Below are 16767 nucleotides of genomic sequence, written 5' to 3' on the forward strand. Positions count from 1 at the left end.
CGGATTACACCCATGAATGATTTTGAAGGACAAAGAGTCAGAAAATCGTAAATTCTAAAGACTGATATTTATTTCTCATCACAATTCAAATGGACCATGCTTACTCATCACAGAAAGAAAACAAAACAGAAATGCTCAGTCCAGTCTCGCGTCTGACCTTGCTTTGTTTTTCACAATGTGAATAATAGCACTCTATGAAGATTTGATAAAAAATACAAGGCTATGCCTGTGTAACACTTAAATAGCCCCGCCCACCCAGCTTGAACTTGTTCCCGCCCACAGGCTTTTCGTCCCAAAAACATTGTATACAGCATTAGACGAGTCCAGTCTCTGTTAGGCTCTTAGTCCCCAGAAGTCTTAATGACCTGGAACAGTGTGACATTGTAGAGCACCTGATGGCCATTGTTCCAGGTGTAGAGGACCCTCTCCCTGGGGTTGTAGTCCATCATGGAGATGTGGGAGTATTGATTGTGGAAAGGGATGTCCGTGTACTCGTAGCTGGACGTGTTGGTATAGTAAGCAAAGTAGATCTTGGCGCCGGCCAGGTGAGAATTGGTGACGTAGAGGGTGCTGCAGATCATGAAGGACTCTCCGGCGCTGCGCTTGGGGAAGCCGGTGTCCCACGTCTGCTGCACCTCCAGACTTTGCGGATCCAAGCGGCTGATGAGGATATTCCCGGCTTTGGGGATGGTGGTGTAGACCGCCCATAGACCGTTCTCGTCGGCCATCAGGTCGATGTCGGAGGAACCGCCCCAGGAGTAAGGGAAGGTGTTGTTGTAGCCGGCGCCGCTCAGGCTTCGCTGCACCACGACGCTCCGGGAACGGAAGTGATACTTGATGATGATGTTGCTCTGGTATTTGTTGTAGTACAGCGAGCCGTTGTAGACCACGTGGCCCGTGCCTGCCCAAGGGTGGGGGAGCAAATGCTGCACAAAGTTCTGACCCTTCATGAAGTCACTCATGGTGCGGTACTCCAAAACCCGACGCCCCTTGAAGTAACCGTCCATGGACCAAACCTGGGACAAGGAAAACAGTCAACGATGTTTGCGTATGACTTTGAATAACTTCTTGTCCCCCGCTTGACTAATTCTGGGTTCAAGGTTCCGGAACTTAAGCAAGACGCGTCGCGTCGTCTGCTGACCGTGCGGATGCCTGACTGCCATACTGAACGTGCATCGATCCGGACTGAAGACGTCGCCGTACTTTGCAGTCGACCGATTCGCCACTTAGAGAAAATCGATCAATTTAGCAGCTCTATCGTCTTCCTCGAGCGCTGACAAGGCCCCGTCGCTCTGCCCGCTCTCTCGCCCGCCCCCCCCTCATGCTTCCACTGAGAGAAAGTTCATCTTTTAATTGATTTAATTAAACAGCACTCCACATAGATGTTTATTTTGTGCTTAACACAGCGAAGAGAGGATTGCTACAATAGCGCCCCCCCCCCCCTAGGTGCAACAGTCGGCACTTTGGTTGCATTAAGAGTTGCGCTGGGAGAAGCGAGGTGCAGCAGTCGCATTGTGTGAAACAGAAAACGATGGCGTGTTAAATATCCTCGGCCTTCTAGACGAGCCCCGGGAGCTCTGCAAGGGGAAGAAGCTGAGCGTACATTTTCCCTCCCTCTCAATTTGATGTCCATTTTGGAATTTTTAATTTTTTTTTTTTGCAGAGGATGATGATTCAACGATCATTTTTCCACACTGAGTAAAATTATAATCCAAACTTGGAGGCCACTTTTTGATTATCGCACGTGTCCAGGGTCCACACGCGACTAATTGCCTAGGCCATTTGCAAAACTCCAGCGCAAACAACTCATTTATTCCTCCATTGTTGATGATGAAGTGATTTATTAGCTGGCGCTGCAGAGGCGAACCAGCGGCGGGAGGAGGTAAATGGATCCATTAGTGATTATCGGCCAGCAGACGATCATTTCTGATACATTTCCGCTGGAAATGAAGCTCAAATTGGGGGCTTTTTTCATTGGGAATAAATGAGAATGAATATCTCGTTCATTTTTGGGAATTCATTTACCCCCTCCAATATGGGTGACCTGGGCTGGTCGCCAGTCATTCTCAGTGGCACTTACGGAAGACAAACAAGCCTGTTCATTAACTCACGAACATTTCCATTAATTTCCACCTTTGGAAACTTAGCTTAGCTTCCATTTTACACATCCTCTCTTTGGCTTTCCGCTCAACTCCATCATCTGTATTTGCTCTCTTCCAGGGATTAGAACACTCACTCGGTTGTCAGAGCTGGGGATCATCGTATCTGTCATCCAGGAGCCGAACCTGGACCCCGACGCACGGACCGTGATAGGATTACTGACGCCGGTCAGCTTCCCACAGCCTGCAGGTCAAAGAAAAGATAAAGGCAGGAAGGTATGAAAATGAATAGAGGTCCACCATGTACATATGTGCCGGAACCAGACATTTGAAATTGGATTTTGAAAAGGTTGTGACAACAATTCTCCATTCCTTTACTTGAAATGGATGGTGGTTTTATGGATAGATATGTCATGTTTTTTCATCATTTGAAACGGCCACCAGGGTGTTAATGTTGTACATCAGATCATTTATCTCTTTATAATGTTCATTCTGTCCCTCACGTGGCTCACGCTAATTGCCCATAGGCGCACTAATAGCGTAAAGGATCGATTTAAGAATTCATGGAAGGCGCCCCGATGCTCATTTGCATGCGAGTACACACCCAGTTTCTGCATGCAAGAGTGGAGGCGGGTTTCCAAAAGCAAGACCCTCTGGCGGAGCTCCTCGTAGTCATAGGCGCCCATCTCCTCCTGGATGGTCATCAGCACCAAGGACAGATTCCTCACCTCCTCGCGCAGGTGCAAAATCATCTTGGTGTCCGCTTTGAATTGCTCCAGCACGGGGAGGCGACGGAGGAGATCGCCCACCTTGTCTTTCAAATCCTACATGGTCAGCCGAGAGAAGAGAAAAGATCATCCGTCCATCCATCCATCCATCCATCCATCCATCCATCCATCCATCCATCCATCCATCCATCCATCCATCCATCCATCCATCCATCCATCCATCCATCCATCCATCCATCCATCCATCCATCCATCCATCCATCCATCCATCCATCCATCCATCCATCCATCCATCCATCCATCCATCCATCCATCCATCCATCCATCCATCGCTCCCATCCACCTACAATCCATCTTTCCACACGTTTTCCTTTTCCGCCATCCCTCTGATTGATTGAAGAAGATGTGACTCATCAGGTGTTCCGTATGGGAAAGGTAGGAGTGCAGGAAGCAGTGGGAGAGCCGCCCGAGCATGCAAGCCATACATCACCCTGGAAATCGACCTAAAATATGCTTGCCACGGGGGGGATGGCGCCTTTGCCCCCCATCTCTCTCTTGTTGGGGTTTATCTTAAATCTAGTGATGGAGCCACTCTCACTCCCGTGGCGTCACGTCATAAATCCCACCCACCCCCCCTCTAGCCTCCTCTCCAAGCCGAGCAGATCCCGTTAATCTCCCCCCGTCGCAACTCGCAGCCAAGCGCAGCCATCAGTCAATGTAGTCAAATGCACATATTTTTCAAACTCCTCCTTTGTTGTTTTGCATTGAGAAACCCGAGGTGGAACATTTTGCTCATTTTGCTCTTCTAATCCTTTCCCGGCCTTAACTAATGCTCACCCCCACACATTAACGAGTCCGCCATGCATAAAACACAGTTGAGCGACATTCACGCACATCCCCAGGGGGGGCTGGCACGTTTTGCATTCATACTTTAATCAAACTATTATATGCTTCATCTCATATCCCAACAGTGTGAAGAATGAATTAGGAGTCGGCGAGAGACAGGAGGACAAAGAAACCGCCAGACGATGGCACGCTTGTATTCACTTGGAAGGAGATAAGCCGGAGATTGATGTCGATAAGGATACGCTCGACTCCAACACAGCCTGACATCGAACAAGGTAAACAAGATCGCGGGGAAAAATAGGTATCGGTAACACAAAACTTAAAGAGTTACACAAAAAGCTAGTCGGTGCTTTTCAAAATTCAGCAGGGCCCGTTCAGAACTTTAAATGAAGTTTGTGTCGCTTCAAGTCATACGAAACTTTATTGGCTGTGAAACGACACCAAGCAATTGTGGCAACACTCAGCCAAGTACCTGAAAGCTTTTTGGATTGAGACTGCGGGGGTTGTCCGAGGCCACTTTCAGCCTCCCGTCCACCGTTTTCATCAGACCTTCGGTGTCCTTCACATATTGGAGGTCTCTGTTGGTTCGCGAATCCAGCACCTCCATTGTTTGACTTATATTCTGTACCTATTAACAGCACAAAGGGGGGGAAAAAAAACTCATTAGATGCCGATGTCTATTTATAGCTCAATGGTAATGATGTGCGGAATTTTTGACTCCAGATGGCATCTGCTCGGATTCTATGCTGGCAGTGCAAGGAAATCATTTCAAATTGAAAGTCAGTTAACTTTCCTGTGATGTGAGTAAGACGGCCATTTGAATAGCGTCCCCTTATCCTTATCTGATCAATAATTGGCACTGGTGCTATTCTCTCAAGATGTTTTTTTTTTTTTGGCAGGCATGTATAGACAAAGAGATTTGTTTTCCACTTTTGATGGATTTTAATTAGCACTTTATTAACCTTGATAGACCACAGAGGAGGCTACAAACTGACATAACAAAATTAACTAGCTCGCTTAAATCCACGCAAAGCACACCGAGATCATAAAAATGCCACACAGGAGTTTACATTTAACAGTATTACATAATAAATATAATTTGTGGAAAAAGAAATTTGCCATCATCGGTCCATCTAATTTAATTTTAGACACACAGGCTAAGAATTAGCGGTACTGCTAATGGGTATCTGAACACAGTAGAAAGACCAAATAAAAATCCTCAAGCATATTTTCTTTATCCTCGACAAAGAGCGGCAAATATAAGTGCCGTACTGAGAAGCCGAGAGAAGAAGGACACCAGAACGAGCAGCATGATAAGTTTCCCGCTAGCACATCTGCGCTCGTATTAATAATGTTCAAGACAATATAAACAAGACGTCTCCTTGTAAACAAACGTGACGAGTCGTAACAAAAGGAATCTTCTATTCGCCGCTAGCTTGATTTCCCCATTCAGCCGTGCACTAAATTTAATCCTCGAATGCCGACGGCCCACTCTGCTTCTGCGTAACCGGCCTACTGTCGCACACCCCCTCAGCCGAGAGCCAGCTCATTCGAACCACGGCTTCGTGCCTTCGCCAGGCGGCTCACGTGTCCTCGCTGTACGTCCGCGCAAACAAAAACCCGCAGACAGGCGGGGACTCTAAACTCCTTCGAGTTGCACGTAGGGCTTATTTCATTTTTTTTTATTCAACAGTCCCGAGTCTCAAAGGGTCGCCGTTTGGCATGGAATCTGTTGCTCCAGATGCCTCGTTTGCCTTCCCCGCGCTCGGCCCACTCAATGACTGTGTCCAGCCTACTGTTCTTTTCGCCCGTGTCTCTTCCCACATGCTCCATCAAAACATGTTTTTTTTTTTTTTCTCATTTTGGAAATGCTCATCGAGAAAACCAGAATAGAACCAAACTCAACATTATGGCGGGTGTATATCGTTTTTTATATACTTCTTTTTACACTTGCGAGGCAAATGGGTGTATGTGTCTGGTGGGGGCGGAGCTTCATCAAAACCTTCCACATTTGAACATTTCCGACGCATCTCCGGGGTCAGCTCCACATTGTAGCAGCTTTACATGAAGCTGTCGACAGACTTTGGCGTCAAGCTGTTGTGAATTCTTTGAACCTTGACATGCCCGCCCGCCCTTGTCTTTTTTTTTTTTCTTCCTGCCTGTGGAGGGAATTTGTGGATGGGCTTCACTGAAATTCTTCCTCAGCATGCTTTGGATCCAAATGAGGATGTCTCTCTTTGGTGTGTGTATGGTGCACACACACTCGCTGTCTTTTTTTTTTGTGCTTTTTGTACAGCTCAAATAGCACAAACCTCAGGTGTCCTCATTAAGACGGGCTCTGAAATGTATTAGAGCGCAGCACTTGCCTTTGATAGCTGGCGCCTTCCAGGCGGAGGCTGATATTCTAATCACCCTTAGTCCATTCCCCAAACCTGAATTATACTAAAAAATTGATCGTGCTACCTTGGCTTGTTTTATTTTGGTAAGAACAAGCAAACCAAGACACTTTGTACCTGAACTGACACCAATGGCACCCTGTAGTCATGTTTAACAAAAATAGGCCTACAAATATTTCTTATTGCCTATAGGTGCCACAAGATGGCACCAAAGCACAACATGACTTTGTTGTGGTCCTAAATCAAGGGCTTCTGTCAGAACACAATACGTCACCTGTAATATATCTTGCTTTTTTCCAAGTTGGTGTAAATGTGGTGCGTCTGGGGAAAGACAAACTTCCAACGGGGTGGGATGCAATTCGTGGATTCAGATGCCGTCAAAACTGAATTTCCCGCCAACTGACTGAGGCTGTCTCCCTTTTGCTATCGTACGTTATAAAAACAAGATTAACAAGACCACTCTGTAATTTACTATAATATTAGCTATTTTTTGTAGAGGATAAAGAATATATGACTGTGAGTATTATCTTATTTGCCTTCACATATTGCTCCATATTGCGTAGCGTGTTGTAAAACCACAACCAGTCATGCTAACTGATAGCACATCAATAGCATTTTCCATTACATGCTAGCATGAAGATAGCTCGGGCCCTTTAAGCAAGCACAACGTGATAATCAAACAGCTTGAAGCCTCTTTTTTGTGATTAAATCCTCACGATGTGACACTTGCGCATGACAGCTTGCATTCTCAGTTGTGGCTGAAAGCGAGCGTGTGACGGACAGCAGTCACCTTCTCCATGAGCTGGCGGAGCTGCCTGTTGCGTGGGTCGCGGTTACACATGTTCTGAGCAGGCGCCACCACCGTGCAGATACATTTTCCATCTGCGCCCTGCGCCGAGCTGTAGATCTGCCAGCCTTCCTCCGGACTCGGGTACAGCGCCTGCGGAGACGTACATCTTCTGTATCAACAGCTAAACGTGCACAGTACCATCCCCCCCTATCATAAAACATTTGTAGCAACACTTCCTTATCCCGTGGGGATGTGTATAGTGGGGATTATTTTTTTTTTATGTATTCCATATTGTGATTAGTTGGGCTCATTCTGTCAGCGCAACTTAGCTACAGAATCAGAATTTCTCCTTGGGATTCGCTTTCGCTCTCGGAGCCCTGTCAAAAGTCGTTCTTCACCAAAGACAATTAATGGCAATTGATCCCGGCAACTACTGAGAATCGCTTGCTGTTTAATTTTAGCTGTGAGTGGAGGGTGAGAAAGAGAGGCTGGCATTCTTCGCAGCAATTTGAGAAGACTGATAAATGAAGAAATAGACTTGATTTGTAATCAATGAAGGATACTTTTTCTGACAAATTCAATGAAACGCGTTAGGATTCTCCACATTCAAACCGTGGGAAAAAAAACAACAACAACAGGATGGAATCGGGGAGATCAATTAAGAGCTTGATGGAAGATGAAGAAGCAACACTTCAAAGTAAAAGGCACGATGGAGCAATGGAGTGGAAAACAGACGATCTGTTTGGAAGCCGGCAGGAAATGGAGCTGTCCACGGATCAATAACTAGTCGAGGGAGGAGCCTGGCTGAAAGGGTGGATGTCCCTCTTGGGCTAATCCAATCAGAAGTAGTGCTGAGTGCTTGCAAACACACACATACACACAAGGCGACCCTTTCATTCATCTCCGCCCGCTCACTCTTGGCAGATGAGGCCGAAATGTAATGAGAGAAGGATCGGCTATTTTGGAGATGAAATTAAAGAGCCATCAAAATAAGTGCAGGCAGAAGGCGGCAAATAAAATGGCTTGCTTCCCTTCCCTGCAGTCATGTCGTCCTCTTTGCAAAGGGAATTTTTATTTGGTTGGAGGATGGGGGACTTTCGCTGGAGTTTGAAGCGACGACCACACGTACACACACACACACGATCTGGATCTTCCATGTCTTCATTTCCTCTTGCCTCAAAATCCTGAGCGCGTTCATTTCCAATTTTTTTATGATTAAACAAATTGTGATGGAAAACATTCTGGGCGCTAGTATTAAAAATCGGCTCTTCTATCAGTGGCGTCTACCGCAGTAAAAGCAACATTTATTATTCTTTTCATATTTCCTGGATTTTTCTTATGAGTTGTTGCCAAAGTAGTAGTTCCCAAACAGCTTCATCATTGCTCTGGCATCCATTCATTAAATTTCATTGAACGGGTTTGAAAGGAAATTAAGTAAATGGATGAAAGAAAATGGAAATAAACGTGTAAATAATTAGTATACAAATTATCTGCACACCTACCATCCTCTTAAATGCTCTACCTTTGTTTTGAGGGATTCATCAATGAATTTTGAGGATTGCAATCATTGGAAGCATCTCAATTCTTAACTGGGATGAAGTTTCCAGTTCTACATCTGATAAGTCTTCAATAATTATTATTTTTTTAATTGACAATGCCTGCAAGTGGCACTTCCCATTCACATTGATGTTCCCGATTTATGACAGCACTTTTTGAATCAACTCTTTTATCTTTCAAAGACGCAACTAAGTCAGATGTGCCCGATCTGCCTTTCAAGTCTGCATTTCTCGTTCTGCTGCAGTCTTTCTGCGAGCGAGCGAGCATCTATATATTTGCACAAACCCTCTCCGGGGCCTTTTTAATAATTCATAGGTTTTTATATGCGACAAAGTCTCCCGTGAGCATTTGTTTGCAAAGGAAAGGCGGCTGCGATGCGTCGCTGCAGATGTGTGTGGGCGTGCTTTTAGTTTGTCTGCGAGGAGGACGAGACGCGCTAGCAAATGACGTCTTGTTGCTGTCTTAATAGGCGGGTAATATAAAAAAAAAATATTTAAAAAAATGGCCTTTGACTGTTGCATGCACTTAACTGACAGACAGTGGGCTAGATGGCCTCCTTTGTTTCCTTCACTTGTTTTGTTGCCGTTCAAAGTTTTCAAGTTTAGCTGTGAGATGCCGGCGGTCAATCCTTTTGCCCTAACACTTCCCTTCTCAATTTCCAACTCCATGCTGCGCTGCCCCCCCGAAGCTTCTCAGCAACACTTCACCCGCGTATTAATATTTCATAAATGCCGAGCTGAAATTAAGAGTGTGTTTGAATCCGTTCCAATTTCCATTCGCCTCTAACTCGACTGCACAGGAAGAGCGTTTAGAGGGAGATGGATTTACTAGGATGCAAATGGCTTGTATTTATTTATTTTTTTTCTGTGTGGTTTTACCGTGAAAATATGCACTTCTAAGCAGTCAGCCAAATTTTAAGACCTGTGACTTATTCATCTCAATCGAACGTGTCAGTTCTCTACAAAAAGAATCACAGTATTCATTTAAGCTCACCAGATATCGTATTACCCAAGGAAAGCATATTTCTCAGCTCTCAAAAAAAAAAAAAAAAATGAATAAAAGATGCTATGTATTCTGTAGGCAGGTTCAACTGGTGTGCCTGGTGTCATTGGATCAAATCAAGGATTAGAATTTAAAACCATTCATAATTATTTTCACAGCATGACTGGGACATCCTATAAATCTTTGAATTCTATAGCACACTTTATATAGTCTATTTTTTTGTCTTGTTGAAATTAGCTTGTTTTCCAGGACACCGCAATCTGGTTGCAAAATGCTTTCATTACCGTGACAACTGGGAGCAGCGCTAGGCTACTCTCGCTAAAGTGTAACCAAGAGTATGGAAACCGGGGATGCACCCTAAATTCCGGAAAGGTTTTGCATAGTATGTCGTATTTTGGGAGAGACAAGGCGTTCCATTTCATTGTCACAAAAAAATGGATTCTGTAGCAGTGAAGGATTAAATTGAATATGCAAGTGGCAGACATGAAGCCGTCGCAGTCACGGTGAGATGAGTTGGGCGGAGATAACGGCGACATTGAATTGAGTGACTGTTTTGCAGAAGACATGATGAAAAATCAATTGGGCGTCCATTTATGACCTATTTTGTTTTGACACTTTTTGCGGCAACGGCGGTGTTTTCGCTCCCCTGCCATCAAACTTTTGACAGAAACCAATAAACTACAAGTGACCGTCTGAAAGGATGACACTCACTCTCTCACAAAACAAGTTTTACTAGACCGCCATTTATCGCTGCTCATTTGGCCCGGCGGACTTTATTGTCGCGGACCATTTGACGGTGGCGACTTTGGGGGATCAGTAACAGTTAGCGCTTTGTGAATAGCAATTTGTTGTAACCGTCTGAATATCAATGATCTCGTTTCCTCATTTCAACTCATTTACTGCCAACCCAATTAAAACTGGAATGTTGACGTCTAAATCCGTCAGTGGCAAGGAATGAGTGAATTAACGATACCGCTAACATCCAACTAGCCAAAACCAAAACACTCTCATGCAACGTTGCATAGTTTTAAGTATCAAGACAACAAGATTGAGGCAGTGCACCAAATGGCGGTTGGGGACCCCTGCCTTAAGAAATATTTGGCAATCACACATTAGCCGTTAGCGCATGGCAGCAAAAATGAATGGAGCGTAGAAACGGCACAGTTTAGCGGTGAGCGTCATGGCAACTAATGAATCAACTTGTGCAATTACCTGAGTACTTCTCAGCAGCAATGAAGCTGTGAGCCCTTTAATGATTAACAAAGTTCACCGGGATTATCCGATTAGGCACGTGAACTGCAGGTATCGCTGTCGAGGGGATGGACTTCCTCCGCTGTTTCATTAGAGCGACCCCGGAGCTGGCTGCTGTACAGGCGCGGCTAAATGAGATCATAAATCTGCTGCTCTATACTTTTATGAGCATGACGGGAAGTCTATTAGAACTTTCATAAGCAGCGGGCGATGCCAGAATATCGAGGAGGCCCGTCATCTGAACCTGGCGTCACATCTGTGAGAAAGAAAAACAGGCAGGGGGGGGCTTACGTGAAGGATCAAGCTGAGTTTGAGTCTAGATAGAATCAGGACACCTCGCTGATGAAGTGGTGCTCTCTTGAAACGAGCGGGAAGTAACCCAAAAACACTTTTTGTTGAAAGAAATGGGATCACCTCTCTGTGGGCTGCTTGTTGTTTGTCTCTTGGCTTTTACGATACATTAGTCCAGTAAAAGTATTGCAATACCTGCACGTTACACCGCTACCTGGAAATAATAAACTCTTCCATAAGAAAATTTCTCAAAGAACATCTTCACTGCCATGTTTTCTATAAAAAGATTTGTACTAAATATCTTAGTTTATGGCTAATTGTAGCTTTAAGAAAACACCACGCTAGCTGAAGCTTGGGCTTTGCTAAACTGATAATAGCACGTCTTTTTTTTTATTTTTAGCTGGATTTGTATGTTGTAAAACCGATAACATTTTGTTACGGTAACAAATAAGTCATAGCAGTCGTGGCTAACGTCTGCTTGTTTACAGAGCTAATACTCGCTTAGTATTTATCCGCTGCTATATTGTCATAGCTGGCCAGTGTTCTCTTCTAGTTTGAACATGTTTGAGAATCGTGCTTGGCTTTGATCAGATTCTCCCAGTGGGCTAAAGATTATTAGTGTTTCGTACTAAGTGCATCCAGTCTTGCTAGCGGTTTTTAATCGGCACCATATAAGACCATTCAAAATCAGTCGACTGAATGGCAATTAGGTGGGCCCGGTTTCACTTTACTCATCTGACCTAAACTGTAGAATTTGCGGCAAACGAAGCTAAGCACCGTTGCGTCTTCTTGGCTCCCCCTACTCCATCACTCCCAACCGTGGCGCCAACTTTCCATCTGCCGCTCGCTTGTTCCAAAAGGCGTCCAGGGGTGTACAGATGCGCTGTCGGATCAGTTTTGGGGCTCGGCCGGCCAACTCTTAGTGAGACGAATGACTCCAAATGACGGGACGCCATGGAGGTGCTCGAACACACTGTGGTTCATTTGAGGATAGCACATCTGTGTGAACTCTGAGGTCTTAGGTACGACGGTACAATATCGCCACAATACTTTTCGAACGGTATCACGATACACGATTATGCAAGCTTTTCATGAACGGTCGGACCAAATTCTTCCTCCTCAAATACAATAGGATTGTAATTATTTCCGATCTCGCAATCACCAATGACAAGATGGCTAATTGTTTCAATCCTGCCATGTGTTTGATTTCTACAAATTTCAAGTGACTGCTCTTAATCGCACCAAAGCTACTCCTATAAAAATCCGCAGAGCTCTTTAATCAACGGCCTATAATCGATCAACACAATTTGCTTTATTAGGCCGCACAGTGGATGTAAAAGTTAACAGCGCTGGACGGACAGCGCCACACCGATCTCAATCACATTTTCAACGGTATGCTGTTAAAAAATGGAAAAGAAATCTATTCTGTCAGCTGCCTCCGAGCTTTTTTATTTTCCATTGAAGATAACACACACAGGTCTAGAAGTCAATGTATTCACATTATCTCGCACACACACATACGCACACACACACACACACACACACACACACACACACACACACACACACACACACACACACACACACACACACACACACACACACACACACACACACACACTACTGAGCATTTTATAGTGTTGATGAGGTAAAAAAAAAAAAAAGGAGCGGTGATTCACTGACTGCCTATTTACACACTGAGGGTCTTTTTATTCCAGTGACTGTAAATGCATCCCAGCATTTTGTCAAATGTTTTATTGTCAGACCCTTTATGCGATATTAGCCCGATTTAACTGCATGATTTTAAAAATTAAAGTAGCCTGCTGACTAATAGACAAATAAGAAGTCAAACACAAATAGTTTGCGGAGATTGGTCGGCCGCCTTTGAAGGTCTGCACTCGACCGATTATGATTCCAGCTTTCTTATTAGGTTATCTTTTTAATGAAATGATTTAAGCCGTCTTGGAAATTTGACACGACACAAAGGAGAGGTTTGTTAATTAACAACCCTGTCAATTTGGAATGATTAAAAAAAAAAAAACGTGCAGAAAATAAGGCTTCGAAATCACACGAAATATTCAGGTCAATCCACAAAAATATATTTACTTAAATCCTCCGGTAGTTGTAAGACATCCCACAAGGTTATCCGTTATCGAGGCGCTAACCACCTGCTAGCTTGAGAGCTAACGCTAGATGTTGGATGAACCCTCTTAGATTAGATTAGCGCTAGCTAGCCGATACAACAGAAAGGTTTAAAATTTTAAGATCAAATATACACCGACCAACACGGAACTAAAGTAAAGTCAGTTCTTTCAAGTCAAACAAAAAAAAAACTAACTTTTGGCGTAAGCGTTGTTTAAAAGGAATTCTCTGTCGCCTGCCAAGTTCCTTGTCAGTTAAGACTTTCAGGGCCTTCCACATTCATTAAGGAAACACACTTTTGCACTATCCAGATGTGCACAAGCATCTAGGCAGCGCTGTATTTCCCGACGTCAAGCCGTTCATTTTCCTCAGAATGAGTCACTTTGAAAAGGGAAAGCACCCAAAGCCAGCGGACCAGACGCTGAACTCTGAATGTAGGACGCGGGTGCTAAAGGGCGAGCAGAAGCCGCTGGGTCGCCGGCGGCGGGCTAGCTGGCATTCTGGTGTCACAAGAGCGTTGCAACGTCGCCTTTGATAAGAGCAGCAAACACGCCGGTGACTCACCGTGGCCTGATCGTGCCCCGCGAAACGTCTCATTAACCGTGATGAGGCGTTTACTTTTATTCTTTATGAGCGGGACATTATCTACCATCTCATACGCTCACGATTCAAAGCGCCATCTCGCTTTTTGATCAAACGCTGATGAAAGGCTCCGGCACAATACCCCAAATCAAATCTCTCCTCATCACTATGTATATTTTTTTTCACGCCGACTCTCTCTTTGAAATGCAAAACAGACGACTTCAACCACGAGTTTCCGTCGGAATTCAGAGTTTGCCGACAACATATTTCGTCTCTCTCTTGACTGAGAGAGAGATAAGCAAAATGGCTGGATAAAGCAGGGCGCATGACCCAAAGGGAAATGTGGATTTCCAGAGTTTAGCCGTGTGAATAATTCAAAACCTGCTCTGAGCACCTTTACGTTAAATCCACTGCAAAAAGTTAAAAGGACTTATGTGTTTCTTCTACCTTACAACTGCGCTTTTGACTAAAACATGATTAAATACGAGAGTCTTCACGAAACAGATGGACTCGAAAGCCCCTTAAGACAAACGTAGTCGGAATATGTTGTTGAAACAACAAAAATAGACACACGCTTCATATCCAGATGGACTCGCATCTCTCGGGATGCTCAATTTCCTTCCATCATTTGAACAGAACGCTGTATTTGCGTTATTGGGCGTGAGGCCGTTTGAAAACGTGCGTAGGATGAAAGCAGAAAGCGTCGCTCATCAATCAGGAATGATCAGAAAATGACAAATTAATTTACTTAATGGTGTTGTTGATGAATCGTCGTCTCGCGGCGGCCAACAGCAAAGGTGCCGAGTTCAAGTTTGTGCATTGTAATGGAATATAAAGGACATCGTTCAATTTACTCAACGGTCTTCTTATTATAAATAAATTCATTAAAATTGGTTTATTTCTGCTACATTTGCTGGAACTCGAATTGATTAAATGTATATTGCTTTTGGCCAATTAAGTCAGAGGCACAGAAATCCAGTCAGTTTGTGAGTCTGGTAAATCACATTTTTTTACAGTTGATTAAATTTGAGTGTATTTGTTTTAGTCGGATTATATTTTGGTTTGGTTTGATGGATTTGCTTCATTTGATTCATTTTCATTGTGTTTACATTCATTTGAACTGGTTTAATTGAGTCACTTCCGGTCAGTTCGGTTTCAACCCAACAGTTTAGTCCAGTTAATGTACTCCAAGTTGGCTCGGTTCAGTTGATTCAATTCAATGGCATTCATTTTCTGTCAATTGTGTATGATTCAACAGCATTCCACTTGGTTGGTTCATAATATGGACTCGGATGCATTTGAATTCTCCTTGGTTCAATTCTGTTGGGTTTAGCTTGGTTTTCTGTGATTGGCTCGGTTTGAATCCCTTCTTACATTCACTTTGATTTCAACAGCAGATTTACTTCTGCTCCTTTCAGTTTTTGTTTCTTTCCAGTTTGTCTTGGTTTGATTTGTTCAATTTAGCTCATTTTGTATGTGTTCCATTTAAATTGATTTGATTTGAGAGACATCTGGTCAGCTCAGTTCCAGATGAATCCCATTTGATATAATTGTCTAAATTTGATTCATTCAACGTTTAGTTCTGCTTATCTGATTCCATTTGTTGTATTCACTTCTGATCATCATTGTTCAGTTCAATTTATTCAACTTTTAAATCACCGCTGCTCAGTTCAGTTCCATTCGATGAAATAGACTTGATACACTTTGATTCAGTTCTGCTGATTCAAATCAGTTCAGATTCATTCAGTTCATTCCATTTTATTTTGGTGCAGTTCAGATTTGCCGTGTCTGTTCCATCAGAGTTGATTTGATTCAACTGAATCCATTTCTTGTAATTTCAGATCAAATCAATTCCAATTTATGTTCAGTAATATTTCACATCACAAATTACATTAAGACCTTGTTTAAGAACACCCTATTTCACGTCACACGAGCAAGCACAACCAAAAAAAAAAAATGGCGGGGGATCAAATCAGAGAAAAACCTTGACCAATCCGCCTTAGCGAGACAAGTTGCATTTCAGCGTTTCCACATTGTCGTTTATCACATCCCCTAGTGAACACCGTTTGTGTCCCAGCATCAGCATCTCTTCCAAAGTCACATACACAAATCATAAAACATCCAATTGCCACTATGTCCATCCGCAGCTTTGGACTGTCACTCATCATCACCCGCTGCATCGTTATCCCGACTCTCACACGGCGTGCATCGTTTAGTAAAAACATTGCTCGCTCTCTCTCTCTCTCTCTCTCTCTCTCTCGCATGCCTTCAGCATCGCCCTCCTCGGGGGGATATGACGGACACTCGTAGCAGCGCGACACAAAACTCAATTGCTAAATCACTTTGTCCCTCTTGCAAAAAAAAAAAGTGATACCCACACTAACGATCCTCTCGGAGGTGCCCCCTCTGGAGATGGTGGTCCCGTTGAGTCCCACCAGAGACGGTAGAGTCTGAGACATCCAGTTGGTCACCATGGCCATAGTGCTGAGCACCGCCCCGATCTTCAACATGGGCACGCTCATGTTTGCCTCCTACGGGGGTCCCCCCCGAAATGGCCCGACAGCCCACTCTAGACTCTCAAAGCCCGGTCCGGTTCGGTTCCGACTCAGCCTGAGCAGGAGCGGGAGCTGATCAGCCGGCTTGATGTGGTTACCGGACCGGCCGCTTGCTCAGACCTGTTAGAGGAGAGCAGCATCACGCAAGAATCCTCCCTCTCGGAATGACATCCTGAGCCTCACCCCCGCCGCCCCTCCCTTCCTCGCTCCCTCCCTCCCTCCCTCACCCCTCGCCTCTTCGAGATTCAGAGCAGCACATTGGCCGCCTCACGTCTCATCCCCTCCCAAACAGCTCGTCGCCGTTCGGCTCTCGCTGACATTTCTGTTCTTTTTATGACTCGACCCTTTAGAGGCGTGGACATCAAAGCGTTCCCGCTCATTTCACAAAAACCGGCGCGTGCCTTGTGACTTCCCGCCGGTATCGACTCCCGTTCTTTAGCGGATCAATGTTTCAAAAGGTTGCCGGCGCTTGGCGGGTGAGACATCAGCAGGTGGTCCGGCGAGCCGTCAACCCGGCTGCTGTCAAGC

The 16767-nt window shown here is 44.6% G+C and overlaps 2 protein-coding genes across 3 annotated transcripts in view; one reads left to right on the plus strand and one right to left on the minus strand.

Moving 5' to 3' along the window:
- Positions 1 to 16767, plus strand: part of rdh8a (retinol dehydrogenase 8a) — an 86073-nt gene that overhangs the window by 15560 nt on the left and 53746 nt on the right. Inside the window, exons 5-6 of the mRNA XM_085933328.1 lie at positions 2221 to 2375; positions 3799 to 3948. The gene's annotated coding sequence lies outside the window, so the exon portion shown is untranslated. The remainder of the gene's footprint in view (positions 1 to 2220; positions 2376 to 3798; positions 3949 to 16767) is intronic.
- olfm2a (olfactomedin 2a) lies at positions 342 to 16206 on the minus strand. Of its 2 annotated transcripts, XM_085933326.1 has the most exons (7): positions 16063 to 16206; positions 12640 to 12642; positions 6860 to 7009; positions 4146 to 4301; positions 2704 to 2923; positions 2237 to 2343; positions 342 to 1016 (listed from the first exon to the last, which is right to left on the minus strand). In XM_085933326.1, exons 1-7 carry the CDS (start codon positions 16204 to 16206, stop codon positions 342 to 344), a joined length of 1455 nt encoding a protein of 484 aa, XP_085789452.1. The 2 variants fall into 2 exon arrangements, with proteins under 2 accessions (XP_085789452.1, XP_085789451.1); XM_085933325.1 differs by lacking the exon at positions 12640 to 12642.

This window comes from Syngnathus leptorhynchus, chromosome 16, assembly GCF_054491065.1.
Source record: "Syngnathus leptorhynchus isolate UIUO chromosome 16, UIUO_Slep, whole genome shotgun sequence".
In the NCBI taxonomy this organism is placed as follows: Eukaryota; Metazoa; Chordata; class Actinopteri; order Syngnathiformes; family Syngnathidae; genus Syngnathus; species Syngnathus leptorhynchus.

Excerpts from the sequence above, each read along its gene's own strand:
- olfm2a (XM_085933326.1), bottom strand. The coding sequence starts at position 16,206 with ATGAGCGTGCCCATGTTGAAGATCGGGGCGGTGCTCAGCACTATGGCC. Across the intron at positions 4,302-6,859 it reads TCCGCCAGCTCATGGAGAAG|GTACAGAATATAAGTCAAAC; the intron begins GTGACTGCTGTC and ends TGCTGTTAATAG. Across the intron at positions 2,924-4,145 it reads TCAATCCAAAAAGCTTTCAG|GATTTGAAAGACAAGGTGGG; the intron begins GTACTTGGCTGA and ends CTGACCATGTAG.